Genomic DNA, 17,606 nt, shown 5'->3' with positions numbered 1-17,606 from the left:
CCCAATTCAATTCGCATAAATCCATCGATCTAATTTAATTTTAATTGATTTTGATAATTTGGCGGATTTGATTGAATCAATAATTTTTAAAATCGACATAATTGGATCGAAAGACGAATTTGCTTATGAGAATCCACTAAATCCAATCCAATCTAGTTATATCTAGCTAGTAACCATAATAAGAAATAGGAAGCTTCTTCAAATGGAGAAAATTGAGAAATGTTCTCCCCATTGAAATCCCAGTTGCAACCTCACCACCATAAAGATTTTAGGGAGACAACAAAATAATAAATGTCAATGCAGGTGATGTTGCTTTCAAACTGTTTGGAAAGGGAAGTCTTACCTAATCACACAACATAACACGGTATTTTCCATGAAGCTCAGCTCAGACTCTCAGAGCAGGAGTTGAAATTTCGAAATTACAATGAGAACTGTGTGTGAGATTAAATGGTGGGTGCTGAAAATTTCTAGCATGTAATAATGCATGATTGAGTTGGCCAAGATGTTGGATAGGTTGGGACCATGAATAGTTAAAAGCTTATCTCTCTCCATTGGTGGTCAAGCTAGGGTAGGGGTGATAGTTCTTGTTTCTATATTCAAAAATACCAGAAAAATTACAATTTAAAAAATTTAAAAATTCAAGGATGATAGGACAAACAAATTTTTGTTTTCAAATTCAACATCACAACAAAAATTCGCGAATGAGATTTGAACTCAAGATTTTCTATGATTAAATAGTATAATTACCAAATAATAGGCAATGAGTTTGATTAAGATGTTTAAAAAGTTGTTCACTGTTATTTTTTTTGGTTGAGTTTGCTCTTTAATCATTACATAAAACTTGTTCATACTTCATACTCAAGTGCATAACACTAAATATTCATAGCTTAAAAAGTAATCACAACCAAATAAATTTTTTATTTTTTAAAAAAAGGCATATGACATCTCATATTAATGATGTAAATGTCAGATCAAGCATATTTGTTTGGGGATTTCTTTTGTTTTGTTCTATATTCTAAAGAATTTCATGATCTCTCTCTCTCTCTCTCTCCTCCATTGTGGCACGCACGTTAGCCGACAATGTCCCCAGTCATCCACTAGATTGTTTTCGATAGGCTCTATGTTCACCCAAAGAACAAAGATTGAGAAAGAAAAAAGACTAGATTCAACAAATAAATAAATAAAGGAAAAAAAAAGAGGATAAATTATATTCCACATTGGTACTTTGTCCCACCAATTGAGCGCTCTCTTAACAAAATGAACAAGTTCTCTAATTTTCCATGGAATCTCAACTACATGGTCTCCCATGCATGATGCATGGGATGTGAGGAGGGCTAAGTTGCATGTTTCAGCAGATTTTCTACAGAAAAGCAAAGATTACCAACATTAAATTGCCAAGTGAAACAAGTTTGCCACATACAAAAAGTACAAAACCTTCCTGCTTCCTAGGAAAACAGATCATACACATTAGGGTCGCATTTCAAGCTTTTGGCTCCGTAAGGGACCTCAGTTTTCCATAAGACTCGGAACAGGTATGAGCATAGTCTGACATGGCGCGGAAGATCTCGGGCAAGCGAGTTTTGAGACTCCCCAGCGACTTCTCTCTCACCTGGATACAGTGTCTCTGGTGAGCTTCAACTTCCTCTTCCAGTTTCTTCTTCAAGCTCTCAACAATGAACTTCCTCTCGGCGACAGGATCCTTGGGATTTGCATCTTCACCTCTCTCTTGATCCATTTCTGCGTGTCTCTGCGCGTACTTTTGGTACCAGTCATCGAATGCCTGACTTTTACGCAGATACTCCTTCCTTGTTTCCTCAAACTTCTCCTTTAGCTTCATCTCTTCCTCCTGGTGAAGTATTATGGTCTTTATCACAGCTGCAAAGGACGATATTGCAGATTTTGCCAGTTCATCAGGAAGCTTTTCAAGGAAATCATGCCATGAATGGAGGAGGGCTTGGATTGGGGGATGTTGAACTCTTGGCGGGGATGAGATTTTCTCTTTTAAGCTGCTTTCAATGGGAATGAGATTTAGCTTCAACCAGCTATTAAGAGCTTGGATGTATTGTTTTTGATGAGTCACGAGCTTATCAAACTGTGAAAGCCATTCTTGGAGAACATTATAGAGCTGGACAGTGCGGTCATGGTGGTGCTTTGTGGTTTCCATCGGAGTATGGGCAATGTCAAGGGATTTTAGGTCCGTGACAATCTTCAGCTGGCTACCATGATGCGTGCACATGTTTTCCCACATTTTTGCCATCCTGAGTTGCAGACGAGATTAAAATATTTCCAGAGGATCCTTCTTAATACAAAGAACATATTACCACAATCTGTTAAGGAGAAAGCAATAGCTTCCAGAACAATGTACAAGAATTGTTTGCAGGCACAGTTGACGTTAAGTGAGTGCTATGCCCATGACTGGTATATAAGTCTAATGCAATAAATATGTGGCCATCCTTTGTCAGAGGAGCAAGGAAACAGTCCCACTGAAAATAAAAGTCTTCATAGATGAAAAACTTCAATACAAAACCATCTAGTATATAACAAAAGAGGATGGCAAAATTCAACAGAGAACATTATAGAAATGGAAATATCAGTTCAATTTCCCCACATTAGAATGGTGCTTTTGTTGAACGTTAGATGTTACTAGTCTTTTTTACAATGAAAGGCTCTTGATGCATAACTAAAATGATAAGACAAAGAAACTATAATCTGATCAACCAAGAAGGGGCAACAGGAATGAAACAAAGAAGTACCAAAATTTCTCAATGTAATTCTGGGCCATAGACTTACCCATCAGCTAGAGAAACAAGTTTAGGGTACAGCTGCTCATCCCGTAATTGATTTACTTCTGAAACTGTAGAATCCATGGACTGCATGTCAACTATGTATCTTGTATGCAAATGACTCACAGCTGCTTTTGTTTTTTCTAAGGTTTCAGCACTGGCGTTGCGTTTCTTCTGTTTATTCAGCAGAGCAACCTTTCTCTGATACTCAACCTTCATAAGCTCCCCTTGCTATCAACATAAAGCAAAACCAATAAGGTGCAGGGTATGAGAATAAGCATATAGTAAGCTGCACATTCTTGTGCCGGGAACTTTTCAAAATATATTCTCCCAATCATACTGAGTAGAGAGTTGATACTAACAATGTTAATGAAAGCGGAATGAAAATAGTGAATCAAGATGAAAGGCAACAAACAAATAAGATGAAATAAACTAATGCAATGCACCTTCACTTCATCATAAAGTTTCTTTTCCCATGCTAATAACTTGTCCAAAATAGTGGCATGAGTTTCATAATCTTCCGAGTTTTCATCCTTCCCATCACCTGGTATGCCTCTGAACGACCTATTCCATGTAATAACACGCATGACCCTTGCAGAATGATCAATGTGTCCTGCATAACATTGCAAGAATCAGTATTGCATCCAAAAATGATTCAGAGGATATATCTCATAAAGAGAATGCCTATAACAATGAAGCACAAGCACAAATTTAAGCACATTCAAAAGATTTTCTTTGTAGAATAGTCATTCAATTGTGGTTTCCTAAGGTAATTTAACATTTTTTGAGTCCTGGAACAGGAAGATTCAAAGCATCAATCCTTGAAAAATAAAAGGGTAAATACTGACAACTAAAGATGAATTAGTTTTTGAAGTCACTAGAGCCAACATATAGGCAAACATCTTGTATAAAGTACTTTTTCTCATTTTGAAATATCAGAAAGTGAAAGTATATAAGCTTGACTTCAGATTTCCAAAAAGTAGTTTTGAATACTTAAAAGATACGATTTCAATATTTTAAAACACATTTGCACATATTCTTTTGATAGGAACCATTTGAAGACATTTTGAAAGCTCTGGAGAAAAGGGTCTCTTTCACACATCAAAATGAACACACACAACTCAACCATTACATTAACACCTAAGAAGGTGAACAAAACATAAGCATCATATAAAAGCTCAGGCTCAAAAGAAATTCGAAGTACACTATCAGTGTGGCATATACCTCGATTATCTGCAAAATTCGAGTGATAATGCAACCGAGTGGCCTCGAGCATCTTTGAAACCTCCTGAGCACTCTCCGAGGCCTTCAAGAAATTATCATCAATCTTATTCAATATCTCCATCAAAGTCACACCGGGGATCACATTGACCACTCTCCTACTAAACTCCGGTGGCGCCGTCTTCGAATGCTCGATTGTCGGCTTCACCGGAGTCTCCTCCACCTTCTCCTCTATCTCCTCCACCTTCTCCGGAGTCTTTGGCTCAACCTCATCACCCAAATCACCACCACCACCACCACCACCGCCGCCGCCAACCTCCACATTCTCATCTTCACCAAACTCCTCACCTTCATTCTCACTCAAAGAAGGTCCCGGCATGTTATCCACCATAAAGAAGTAGTCCCAAGCCATACCCTTAGACTCAGGCATTGGAGGCACCGGCTTCATCTCCGGCGTCCTCGGCGGCGACGACGTCGTTTCGGAAGCCCCATTTCTCGATCCCCTCTGAAACCCTTTATGACTCTCATCTTCATCATCATGTTCATGGTCCTCTTCCTCCTCATCCTCTTCAGCAATGGCCAACCCAACTCTCCGCCCCCCAATTTTCCGAGCCTCAGCACTCATCGCAGGCAAGCTGGTGGCCCTCTTAATCGGACTCGGAGTGAAAGTGGGTAGAGGCGGCGGAGGTGGTGGAAGGTTGAGATTCTCGAGGTGAGGCGGCGGTGGAGGAGGTGGCTCAGTGGTGGGGTCCAGTGGCCCATTGTGGCTTTGGAGGATTTCGAGCTCTTGGGTCTGTTGGGTTTCACCGTGCCCGTAATCGCTTAACGCAGCTCCGGCATTCTTCAAGGCCATGGTGTAGCCGGAATGCCCCGAAGCAAAGGCGTTTCGAGCCACCACAGCCTCCTTCATCAGGTTTCTGCGTTCCTTGCATCGCGAGACTGATTCTTCGTTGTCTATTCTCGATTGGGCGCACCCCATTTTTGTTGGGTTCTTGAGGAAACGACTATTGGAGTTTCAAATAGTCTTAAAGTTATGGCCTTTTTGACATTTAAGAGAAAAGGGCTCAGAAACACTATGGTTTTGGGTTTGGAGCTGATGGGTGTGGCTAGAATGGTGCGGCTTCCATGGATGTGACAGAGTGAAGCTTAACAGAGCTGAGTTTGAGTACTGTGGTAGGAGCAGCCACAGAGAGATGCGAGACAAAGGCGGGGGCTTTTTTGGGTTTTCACTTTTTCAGCTACGAGGGACACAGAAGAGTGTGGTAATGGAGGGAGGAAGGCATGAAATGAAAAGAGAGAGAGAGATAGAGTGCTGCCAAAACTGGTACAGAGAAGTGAGCAGAGAGAGAGGAGCGAGGAGTGAGAAGAAGAGTGGGATTTGCGTACTCGCACAGAGTGAAGGACTCAACAGCTACTCGCGCTGTTTGATTACGAGGTGTCTTAATCCGGATTTTTTAAAATAACGGTCACATTTTTTGAGGCAGCCTAAACGACGTCGGGTCGCTGATTAGCACGTTAAAAAAATGCCACGATGCGATGGATGGTATTGCTTTGACGTGTGTTTTTGAATGGTAAATCGTTTAAATTTGAGTAGGTAAACTGATAATTAGCAAATTAATTAGTTGCTTCATGTAAAGTGGAATAAACATTCATCAGTCGGGTAATTAGGTGAAAGGTAATAAAGCTGTGAACCCACGAGGGGAGAGCTATTATTGGCAATTTGAAATAGGGTAATAATTTCCCCACTCCAATTTTATCCACATACACTCCTTTTTTAGTTATAAAATAGAGTGTAAGTTGATAAAATTGGAGTGTTGGGAAATCACCACTCTTGAAATATTGTTCTCCTCAGATAAAACTTTTGTACTGATATGCCTTGTTACTTAAAAAGAATGTCATTATTATTCAAATTGGTAACATAAATTCTTAAATTTGTTAGCGAAAATTCATACCATGTACATTACATGAGTTTCCTAACTTTCCGTAAACTAATATTTTTTTCTCTTTAAATAAATAGGCTCTATAAGAGTTTTTGTATAATATTTCATGTTAAAATAGGCCGTGGAAAGCCCCAAAAATACAGAAATTTACGTTTAACCATGGAGCAGCAGTGAAAGTGGATGCGCTTTTTTATGCTTCAACTGTTTAATCCTTTTCCTTTGCTAGGAGGGAAAAAAAGTTCAAATCTACTTCAACCGTTAAAGAAGGAAAAAAAATGCATTTTAAAAGTTAAAAACAGTTCATTTGATCCTCTTTGAAAAGCGCACTGTTTGGCTGATTGGCGATTGTGGGAAGAGAGGAAACGGGCTTAACCAAAACTTTACAAAAAGAAAAACGCCCGTTTACTCGGAATGAGATACATGTGAATTTACATTTGTGATTGATGATGGAGCTCATATGAAAGAACCAGGCCGTCCAGTGATTTCCGGCTAAAAAAAGCATCAGACCAAACCCACAGCAACTGGAAACTGGTCTTGAACAAATACTTGCACATGCCCAACCAAAACACTGCCTGATCCTTGACTTCAGACCCCCGTTATATACGTTCCCTGGGGAAGAGAGGAGATTTGTTACTCAATTTCGGCTTCTTTCACGAATCGGCAAGACCAGAACTTGGAGAGTGCAAGCAAGAGTTGAGAACCATGTGAAACTTACCAAGAGGGGCAAGTTCACCCAGCCACACTGCTCATTTGGCCTTGAGTTCAGCTTTGAGTTTTCTCAACTCCTTACCTTGTTGCTATTTAAAAAAAAGGAAAAAAAATCAGTTTAAACTAGTTTGACAAAGGAAACAACACGCAGCAACCTTATAGCTTGGAGATGGTATGGAATATTTCCAAGACCTTATACAGGTTCCCCCAAACAAGGTCTGATCTTTCTTGTAGTAAGCACCACTCCATGGCCATATCATATTCAGTAGTGTTAGGCTGAGAACAATGCGAAGTGGATACAGCTTCTTTCTGGATCCAAAAGAAAAAGGCATAAACATGTAAGTGGGACTAGGATTAAACCACGACAGAATACCAACTTTATGTGCATGGGTTTTCTAATGTGTTTATTATGCTTGTAAGGGGCCTTGGTGGTAAGGAGGTGTAAGAGTGCAAGAGTGTGCCAGTGTTTGTGTGTGTGTGTGTGTGTGTGTGTGTGTGAGAGAGAGAGAGAGAGAGAGAGTTACAACTGTACCATCTCCCTTTCCCGCAGCATTTGGTGCCGAAGTTTATCGATAACTAGATGACCAAAAAAAATTGGTTTCTTTTCCGCAGAGTGAGTTCCGATGCTGCCGACAAGAGGCCTATAAATCATATAGAAAATATTCATCATATTAACAGCAGACTAGTTTTAGAGAACGTAAAAGCTGATAATCACATTGAGATTGAAGGAAGCCTATCTGCTCCCTCAAACAAAACCAGTTAAAATTACAGATCCGAGACAAAAATACCACCTAGTGAAAAAATCTTGCATGATCTGTTTTCAACTGCTGTGACATGATAACCCATAAAAATTGTACATAACAGAAAAGATTTTCATTAAAAAAGACTTGTAGCAGTAGCCCAAGCAAGTCATACGAAAGACCTTGAGAAAGAAATTATTGACATGCAAATTAGTCCAGGGATTCTTCATTATTTAAGGGGGAAGTGCAACAGATACAAGATATTCAATAAGAGTAATAGCAAAAACAGATAACATGCTGTAGAGCCTGAACAAGAGAGCTGATACTAGAATATCATCTAACTAACCTTCCATTTGACAATAACAAGCAGCCCTCATCTAATTTTCTAACAACCATCTGTGCTGCTTCCCTAGTTTTAAAAATAACAAGAGCTTGTCCTACAATATGAAAAAACGTGTCATAATTAAAATCCACAATGCCTAAAAACATCACTTCAGTCGTGGTCTGTTCATAAACAAAAATTATCATCTGACAACAAGATCAAGTCAATTTGAGAGAGAGAGAGAGAAAATACACATTGGAGGCAATTCCGATTTATCTATACCTGAGTGGGGGCTAGAATTTGAAACTCGCTGAATCATCTTAGCCGTGCAACTTTCCTTGAAACCATGCCATACTATGTCCTGAAATATAATACATACTATCAAAAGAGAAGATACTCTCAAATAAGTAGAAAACCAAACATATAAGCGGCAGGCTAGAGTAGTCAATGATCAAAATTTAGAAGAGAACAAACACAACTTGCTACAATTTTATCGAAGAGTTGAACCACTTCAAGCCACAACAGCATATGCTGCTAAAGCTCCAATACGATTATTACCTCCACTTCTGCTGAAGTGTATGCCGGATCCAAATTCTGGAGCAAAACAAGGGTGCCTTGCTCATGTGCAGTCTGCATTCTATCTTCCCAAGGCTGACATTGATAAAAGACCATTCATCAGTCCAAGATAGCTCACACAATTGTCCACCTTACAACATTAGCTCAATTTTCCATCTAAATTAACTTTTCTTTTTTTCTTTTTTTCTTTTTCAATTCTTCAAGACACTCATTCTGTTTCCTTGCTCCTTGGCAATAGAGTGGAAGACAGGTTTGAGGCACTGAAGGTTCAAGGCACTTAAATCAAATGTCAACAATAAACATGAACTTAAGATTCACAAACAAATATTATAAAATAAAATAAAAATTGGTGAAAAGCAAATATAAAAATTTAAATAAAGAATAGAAGTGAGAAAAAAAAAACTCACAAATCCCTTAAACCATGTTCTTCTGCCCTGCAAGAATGAAAAAGATGAGAAACTGTAAGACCTAAATTCCAGCGAAAGCTTTTGGGAACTAGGCATTAATAATACAAAAGAATTAAAAGTAAATCTAAATTCAAAACCCTTCACTTCACCCCAAAACACATGCTAGGTGACTCAAATTGTTTTGACATGTAATGTTATAAATGCAAAATAAAATCGTATAGTAAATTTCTGTTCTCAAAATAGTTAGAGTATAGTATGTCTACATGTGTGAGAACGGTGTGCAGAGTATAGTAATTTTCTGTTTTCAAAATAGTGAACCTCCAGTCATCATCCTGTGAAAACAGGCGATCTTGTGTCTCTTTGTGTTCATGCGATCTAATTCCATTGTTTATAGCTGATTGGCTTTTGCTTGAGAATCTGGAATAGCATCTGCAGATTGAGTTTGAGTTCTAGAACCCTATAGACCACAATTAAGCATAGTTAAGTCCCAAGCCGAGTTGAGCCCAACACTAGTCTAGTACAAGTTTTTCTGCAACAAATTCGTATAACGTTGTAGAGGTTTGAAACGCTAAATTTGAGGTGAAGAAGTTTGAAGGATGAATTTTGGGTTGTGCAAAGTTCAAGTGATGGATGTTTTGATCAAACAAAGATGTTCAAGGTCTTGAAAGGCATACAATGGACACAACAGAAGATGGCAATAGAGAATTGAGAAGAGTATAAATACTCCGCGTGAGGGCAGTTGCTTCAATGAATGACCATCTTAATTAACAAAACCAATTAGTCACTGAATGTTAAATATAAAAGAGACCTTCAAAGTTCAAGGCATTGCCTTTACTTTTTGGCATCACTTCCCTACAAATATGATTACTTGCTTAAACCCTGATGTATGAGAAAGAAACCATCAAGCATTTCAACAACAAACCGTGTTGACATGTTATTGACACATTTTCAACAATATGCATGTCCGTTTACTATCGGTAAACAACGGACTTCATGTTGGGATCAACATCATTATTGATATCATGTCAATAATAAAGCTTACCAACATGTTATAATATATTATTGATAATATCAATACAAAGTCCTTCCATTACCAAAGGATGGACGAACTACACATAGAATTTCTACTACCCTTTAAATTTGAAAATGGGTTTGGCTTTTGGCTCATTTGGGAATGCTTTTGTAGAAGCGCTTCTACTAAAAGAATGTCAAAAAGTTTATCGAAAAATCCAAGTGGAACTTGGAAGTGATTCATGAAAGCACTTGTGACTTAGAAGCACTTGGGGCTTGTTTGGGACTACTTCACTAGGAAGCACTTCAGCTCATAAGCGCTTTTAGCAAAAACACTTTTATTATAAAGATGTTGAAATTTTCATAAGAAATCAAAGAGCTTCCTAGAAAAGCACTAGGCAATGCTTCATGAAGAAGAACAAGACATGTGCTTCTCCAGAAAGCGCTCTTATGATCCATAAGCACTTCTAAATTTTTCTGCAAAACATTATCATAAGCACTTTTAGTTGTCATAAAAGCGCTTTTAAGCCTTTCAAAAGCACTCCCAAACAAGCCCTTTATATTCTTAAGGTTTAAGTACTCTTTTATCCTTGTATTTTGGTTAAACTACAATCCCTTGCATTTGGTCCCTATGTTTTAAATGTTAATCATTTTGGTCATTTCCGTCTAATTTGGGTGTTAATATGCACCCGCAGAGGCTCATACGCCAGCGTATATTAACGCCGAAACAGGTGAAAAGGATCGAGATTGATAGCGACACAAAACACAAAGACCAAATTGGTCAAATTCAAAACACGTGGACCAAAATGAAAATTCAAGCAAAACATAGGAACCAAAATGGTACCTATATTTAAACACGATAAGTTAAATGTCGGAAGAGAAAAGGAGTGACATGTTGCCATGACTAAACACAAAAGATTCGCAGAAGAAACATTGACATGTCAACAGATGGTGAATAAGAAAAGTAATGTAGGGAGCATGATGTTGTTGTGTATGGGTATTCAAACGATGAGATAGGTAAAAGTCCTCTACATGCTATTTGTTTAAACTAGCATAAGGTCAAATCAATTGGAGGTTGATGTTAGGCTCTACAATAACATTATCAACGATTGAGGCAAAAATGACTACGACTATGAAAGAGGCATTGTGGCTCCGAATTTTGGTTAAAATTTTGGGTATTTCATAGAAACACATGGTAGTATTTTGCTATAGCCATGGTGTTATTCATTAAGCAAAGAATCTAGTTCATTACGTTAGAACCAAGATCTTAATGTCTATTCTTGATATAAAAGGTAATCAATGATGGTAAGACATGGAACAATCAATCTTGTGTAGAGCATGACACGTAATGCGACCTCAAACACAATCAAGTAATCAACTCGACACAAGTAAACGACAAATGAGCACCAACTCAAAGTTCTTGACCTTTCAGTCGAACTCAATCGTAGTCGAATACTAGAATTTAGTGTCACTTTGTGCCTAACGTCACAACGAGCCTTGATGTAAAAGTATTAGTTTCGCTCTTCTCCAATTAGAGCATCTCCAATGATGTGCCAACGAAAAAGTATAAAGTTTCACTCTTCTCCACGCTATTTGATGTTCCAAAATGTCAATTTTAAAAGTAGTGCCACATATGACACAACATTGGGCTTTGCCGAAATTGAACATCGGGAAAAGCTTCCATATTGAGAGATCAAATATATGGGAACTCCGACGTATAAAAGAAAATGGCATTTGTTAGACCCAAAGTGTTGATACGCAAGGAATGGCATCAACATTTAAGTTCATGTGCCACAATACGACATAATTGCACACCCAACCATTGGAGATGCTTTTAATAAGGGGCCATTGGACGAAAATGAAAGTAGATAGAGTGACAGTACTTACATTAGGACGTTCAGGGACTTCCAACACTTGGGAACCATAACTTTTGGCCTTATTCTGAGACTCTGTAGGAGGTGGCAACTTGCCATCAGAAAGCGTCATAACCTTAACATTGGGCTTCATCTTCTTGGAAGGGCCTTCATTTGTCCCAAGAAAATCCTTATGTTGGGAGGTTTTAGACAACTTGACATTAGAAAGAGTTGTTGCCTTATCATCGGGCTTCGTCTTCTTGCAGGGGGCTTTGTTTGTCCCAAGAGAATCCTCCATATTTTTAAGTTTGCATTTATCATCAAGTGTAGAAGCAGTTGATGATAAAACCTTTTTATCATTCGTACGCTTATGGTCACTACTTTTGCTTTTGTCATTTACCACCTTGGTTGAAGTGTTAAGCTTTGACTTAGATTGTCCATGGTCCAATTCACCAGAACCCTTTGTGCATCTTATCTTTTCTTCCACCTTAACATGTCTTTGCTCACAAATTTTTCCCTTATCATCGGATACTTTAATAGTACAATCAATCTTCGCCTTCTTGGTTGGCCTATTGTCCAAATCAATAGAATCCTTGGTACACTTTACATTTTCTTCCTCCTCAACTTGTCGTGCATGAACTTTACCACGTCTAACCTCACCCTCATCGCTTTTAACTTTAGACCTCAATAAGGCCTTGGGGTTTGACGCATGTTCCCCTTTTTCATTAGTTTTATCCATGTCACTTGATTTTAAACCTACACCAAAAGCAGGCTTTTTTACAAGCAAAGGTTTATGCTTAACCAAATCAGCATGTTCTTGTGTTGAAGAATCAACACAATTTCCATTTGTCTCTAAAGTGACATGTTCTTTAAATGAATTTTTCTTTGATAGAACCATTGTTTCATTACTTTCTATGGAATTCCCACAAACTTCGTTTTTTCCTAAATCAACTTTCAGAACGCCACCAGGCTTCTGAATATCCATTCGGTTAAACATGAATTTAACTGCAACAATTACATAAACATAAAAGATATAAGACTTCAAAAACTAAAATAAACAGGTAACTATAATCCAAACTACAATAGACTCGGTGATAAATATGCGTACCATCAATCCCAGCAATTTGTCCATCTATCTTATCCATGATTTTCTGCTGCCCAACGTCAAAGGTTCGACGAAATACAAATTCGGCCATTTGAAGTTCTTCAGCTGAAGGTAGAGGATTTTCCTTGTCCTTTGAAATGCAAAGAACATTGCATTTTCCAGCAATGGCTTCCTGATTTGATTATAAAAGTTCAGCAACTAGACAACTGATTTATTGTAGGAGAATATGAAATAATTGTTGTTCATAACCTAACAACTTAAACTTTTGCAAATAGTAGTAACCCAACAACTTTATTATGGTATTCAAGCAAGAGAGTTCAAATCCCTACAATTGAAACCTCCCAATATAAGTTGGATTCCACATATTGAACTCTAGTGGTAGAAAGACTCCCAAGCCTAAGGAGTGTGTAAGAGTATAATAATAATTGTTTTCCTAAACATCCTCACAATTTAAGCTTTTGGATTGGTACAATGTTATCATAGTATATCTGTCCTCTGATGGTACTTACCAAGACATGCATAAAATTGATTTTTCCAAGCACCAGTTACATGAAGTTAATTTCTTTTTACAATCAGTTACACATTGTAACCATTTCTCAATGGTCATCTTACCATGTCCATTAGAGATATAACATTTGCCAGAAGCACAATTGATGTTCTACCTTAGCATATTGTGTATGTGTGTGTGTGTGATGGAGAGGGAGAGAGAGAGAGAGAGAGACGGCATATAATCTGACACAATTTAACAACCATCTCAAATGGAAGCCGAGTCTGATTGTATTGCTAGAAATCAAACTTGTAAGGGTCACCATTTGTAGTCTTCTAAGAAATAGATAAGAGAAAACACTTGGAAGCTAGGGATGATTTACGGTTCTCCTATATCAGAGAACTATAATATGTCACTAATCCTATTCAAACGCTTCAACCAATCTATAAAAAGGCACAGGGATTAGTCAATTCCAGGTGAAGATTGAAGCAGAAAATTGAAAAGAAAAAAAAACTTTGGAGCGCCACGGAGAAAACAATATCTGAAAATTTTACAAGAAAATGCAAAGATACTGACCACACAAAATTCCTATATCATTATTAATTGAAAACTAAAGAGATACTTTTGATAAGAAAACCTAAATATTTCCACTTAACTTTCATAACTCTCCGTAATCAAGTAATCATTCCATTTCTGTATAGAAAATAAAACGAGTTACAATATATAAATAAAAGTTTAATTACCAATGGATTAAGATTCGCAAGGCCTACACCTTCACCGGATGCCAAAAACAACTCATTCTCAAGTATCTCTTCAGCTCCAAGAAAATTCAAAATCTCACAGGGGCGGAAAAACCATAGAACTTTGACTTTCTTTGCCTTCTCACCAGTCTCCCATATTTTTATTAGCTTACCAATCTCAGGCTCGGGTTCACTTTCCTTGTAAAGATAAACACAATCATAAAGACCATACTCCACGCCATCATAAGTAAAAGATTCATAAAACTGAACATCCTTATTTCTCCCTCCCCTTCCTTTCTTTTTCCCCCACTTAAATTCAAGTTCTTCACTTGTCTCAACTTCTACCATGTTCTCCTAGCAGACCTCCTCACAAGCAGACTAACTATTAACCTGGAAAATAAGCAAATACTATAATTATATAAGCTTCCAGATGTAAAAGCAGCCAAAGAATTCAAAATGTGGACCAACATCAAATAAATTGCATGGTCTGTGCACGTGCAACTTTAAATAACACAACTACAATAAACGTTCCCATACTATTAACTCTTAAAACAAGATAGATGTAGTGATCCACGAGCATAAATGGACACTTACTGGACAAACATAGTGTTGATAAAAAAAGAAAAAAAAGAAAATAATGAGTCCATTGAACAATTTTCACCAAATTAATCTTTTGTTTCCTCTATGATTTCCTACCGTAATTAATCTTAAGCAGAAAATACTACTATTGTTCAAGACAATAATACTTTTCCATGAAAGCTGATTGAGGACTGCAACAAACTTGTCTTATCTTAAATAACTTTTCAAGAATTAACTTGAAATTTCATATCCGGAAAGTAATAGGAGTGGCAGCTTTCAATTGAAACAAAAAGAAACCCTAGAAACCCAAAGTTTTATTTTCCTGGAAAACTCATACTCCACTGCTTTCTACCGTTGATTTAACAAATACACCAGTAAACCGTGCGAAGAGCTCAGAAGCAAAACTGAACTGCAGAAAAGCATTTTTCGATTTCCGTGTCCAACTATATTCGAGAAAAACTAACTGGAGGAAAAACCACAGTAAATTACGCATAGAATACTCGCCAAACAGATGGAAGTCTAAAACGTTAAAAACAATTCAGGAAAAAGAAAACAAATCAAATAAATAAAACCCAGATACAGTCCCCAATCTGAAAAACCATATCTACGGGGATTATTTAACTAAATAAGTAGAGAGAGAGAGAGAGAGAGAGAGAGAGAGAGAGAGAGAGAGAGAGAGAGAGACAGAGAGAGTGAGAGAGTGAGAGAACCGAACCTAACACCGCCTGTGCAATTGAGATAATGCTGATCCAGTAGAGAACTGGAAGTGTGCAAACCCTAAATCGTTTTGCCCTGTTTATTTATTTGCTCTGTTTCTGATGAAAAACCCTAGCCATAACGCCTAAAAGATGCGCGCCTCTTCCTCTCGCCTCCCTTTTAAAGGTTCCCTCGGCTGATGTGAGAGCTATATTTCCTCTTTTTAAACTTTTGGGTAAAAATGTAAAGACCTCCATTTTAAAGATGATTTGCGAGTTTTCCTTTTTCTTTATGGATATTATTTATTGATATAAGACTTAATTTTTTAAATACCTCTGCTATATTTATTGATATAACACTTCGATGAGAAAAACTTATATGTAACTATGTTTGTTATGTAGCATATAGGAGCATGATAAACCAATCCAATTATAAACGTGATGAATTTTCATTAGGTAAATTTTAGTAAATTTGGGTTCTCCCTTTCAAATTCTTTTTTTCTTACCTACAATCCATTCTTCTATTTTTCTATAAATTAAACCTAATTTTTATAAGTAAAATTCGATGACTAAGATCCACTTAAGCAAGTTTTCTAATCAAGCTTAACATATTAAATGCTGCATTTTTTAATTCCTAAAGTACCCCTAATTGCATTTTAGTGTTTTTTTTTCCAACAAATTGTTTGCTATTCAATGTCATAATGGTGTTTCAATTTTGAATAAGTTTTATGGGTCAGTTTTATTTATTATTATATATAATTAAAACTTGGTGTGTAATTAGTGTAGTATGTTTTTGAAATTGATTGCTTCCAATATACCTATTATGTTTTTTTAATTACTATGATTGGTTATATTTTGTGAACGGAATATATAACTAAAACTTGGTCTGTTTTTCCAAATCAGACTACCTGATCATATTTTGTTTTATTTCATATTAATTGGTTAGTTATTTCCTTTTATTTATATCCAAATTTAAAATTTAATAATTGTTAGGGATTTGAAATTAATTTGTATTAGATACATTAATTTATGTACAAATAATGTACCTATATTTTTGTATACCTATTTTTTTTCTTACAAATAATGTACTTATAATTTTGTATACTACATAATGTATCCATCTACGTATATTTACTTATAACGGACCATATTCAATAATGAACCTATTTTTCTTATAAATAATATACCTATATTTTTGTTTACTAAATAAATAATATACCTATCTATGTATATTGGAAAATAATAATGTACCTAGATGCGTTTGATATATTAAGGAGTGTTGCTAAACGAACCATAAAATTAACTGAGTACACCCTAAGATCTAAGTACACCATAATATTTAAATCAAAATATAAAATTAACTAAGTACACCCTATTTAAATACCAAAAATATCCATGGTATACCTTATACAAATGAAATAATTGAAAATATTTATTCATAAAACTAAAATATATAAAAACCTACCCAGCCCTTCACTCTCCCTCTCCTCCCACAACCGCCTCCACACCCAACCCCCACCTGCGGCCCGCCCATTCCTTCCTCCACCACCACCCATCTCCAAGTTCTACACCCTCCCTCCCACACATCCCTTTGTACCCAGCCCCACCCAAGGCCCCGAAAATTTATCAAGGTACCCAACCCCCTGCCATACCCCCAGATTATCATTTTGACCATCGCACATCATGTGGGCTAGCACTTGTATTCTTTTATTCATCATGTCAATTAAATCCAAGACAATGCCATTCCCATCTCAATAAATCTCAAAGAGCTTTCCTACTTATACGAGCCAAATTCATGTCACCATGCTATTTGGCTTGCTTGGGTGTGTTCCCATGGAAGATGAATGTTGGGCTCTCTTGAAATTAAGTATAAATGAAGCCAAGGTGCCGGGGTTTCTTTTGTTTTTTTGTTTTTGTTATTTTTCTTTTATTAGTTGCATATTGGAATCAGTATGTGATAACATTTCTTTGATTAGGGTTGAAGATGGTAAGTAGGGTGCACTTATTAAAATTACATTTGTTTCACAATTAAATATATCCTTTTTGGTCATTTTATATTAGGGTAAATTAGTAATTCAGTAAATAGTTTGGCAGTAGAGTGTATTTAGTTAATTTTAGGGTTCGTTTAGTAGCACTCTATATTAAGTATACAAAAATTGTGACACATATTCTATGTCACAACTAGCAAAGAGACCAATATATCATTTATGCTTACAAACTCCCCAATTGAAAGAAAAAAAAAATAGTCAACCCTAATTGTTGCACGAGTTCAAATTGTGACTCTAGAGGAAATGTAGGGATTAAAAAAAAAAAGTACGTTTGAATGCCTAGTAAAAAAATTATTAAAATCCCCGCTCTTGTATGGAGTCACTACTTTGGTCAACACTTTACCTTTTACGGGCCGAACCGGTGTGAGTGGGGATTAATCTGGGTTGTGGT

At 36.8% G+C, this 17,606-nt stretch overlaps 2 protein-coding genes across 5 annotated transcripts; both read right to left on the bottom strand.

Annotated features, from left to right (window-relative positions):
• Window positions 1-1,249: 1,249 nt before the first annotated feature.
• On the bottom strand, window positions 1,250-5,417 carry LOC110761299 (protein ALTERED PHOSPHATE STARVATION RESPONSE 1-like). Its single transcript, XM_021963747.2, has 4 exons — window positions 4,008-5,417; window positions 3,230-3,396; window positions 2,791-3,014; window positions 1,250-2,258 (listed from the first exon to the last, which is right to left on the bottom strand). The coding sequence occupies exons 1-4, from the start codon at window positions 4,981-4,983 to the stop codon at window positions 1,481-1,483; spliced, it is 2,145 nt and encodes a 714-aa protein (XP_021819439.1). The 5' UTR covers window positions 4,984-5,417; the 3' UTR covers window positions 1,250-1,480.
• An 803-nt stretch (window positions 5,418-6,220) lies between these two features.
• LOC110761260 (bromo-adjacent homology (BAH) domain-containing protein) lies at window positions 6,221-15,360 on the bottom strand. Of its 4 annotated transcripts, none has more exons than XR_002527352.2 (12): window positions 15,188-15,360; window positions 13,897-14,283; window positions 12,670-12,838; window positions 11,596-12,566; window positions 8,698-8,724; window positions 8,273-8,365; window positions 7,997-8,075; window positions 7,739-7,829; window positions 7,177-7,293; window positions 6,845-6,961; window positions 6,660-6,741; window positions 6,221-6,553 (listed from the first exon to the last, which is right to left on the bottom strand). XR_002527352.2 is itself a non-coding variant. In XM_021963699.2 (12 exons), exons 2-11 carry the CDS (start codon window positions 14,239-14,241, stop codon window positions 6,691-6,693), a joined length of 2,052 nt encoding a protein of 683 aa, XP_021819391.1. In that variant the 5' UTR covers window positions 14,242-14,283; window positions 15,188-15,358; the 3' UTR covers window positions 6,221-6,553; window positions 6,660-6,690. The 4 variants fall into 4 exon arrangements, 3 of the variants coding, with proteins under 3 accessions (XP_021819391.1, XP_021819392.1, XP_021819390.1); XM_021963699.2 differs by having other exon boundaries at window positions 7,185-7,293; window positions 15,188-15,358; XM_021963700.2 differs by having other exon boundaries at window positions 6,221-6,741.
• Window positions 15,361-17,606: the final 2,246 nt, after the last annotated feature.

This window comes from Prunus avium, chromosome 1, assembly GCF_965620075.1.
Source record: "Prunus avium chromosome 1, drPruAviu1.hap1.1, whole genome shotgun sequence".
Classification (NCBI taxonomy): Eukaryota; Viridiplantae; Streptophyta; class Magnoliopsida; order Rosales; family Rosaceae; genus Prunus; species Prunus avium.
Note: the sequence above shows the minus strand (reverse complement) of the source record. Positions and strands in the feature narration are given on the sequence as shown.

Bases quoted from the DNA above. Each gene is read 5' to 3' on its own strand.
- LOC110761299 (XM_021963747.2), bottom strand. From the start codon at position 4,983: ATGGGGTGCGCCCAATCGAGAATAGACAACGAAGAATCAGTCTCGCGA. The intron at 3,015-3,229 runs GTGCATTGCATT...TTATGTTGATAG, and splicing joins AACTTTATGATGAAGTGAAG to CAAGGGGAGCTTATGAAGGT. The intron at 2,259-2,790 runs GTAAGTCTATGG...TCTGCAACTCAG, and splicing joins CTTGTTTCTCTAGCTGATGG to GATGGCAAAAATGTGGGAAA.
- LOC110761260 (XM_021963698.2), bottom strand. From the start codon at position 14,241: ATGGTAGAAGTTGAGACAAGTGAAGAACTTGAATTTAAGTGGGGGAAA. The intron at 8,725-11,595 runs GTAAGTACTGTC...TCATTCTTGCAG, and splicing joins AAGTCCCTGAACGTCCTAAT to GGCAGAAGAACATGGTTTAA. The intron at 8,076-8,272 runs GTAATAATCGTA...ATTATATTTCAG, and splicing joins ACACTTCAGCAGAAGTGGAG to GACATAGTATGGCATGGTTT.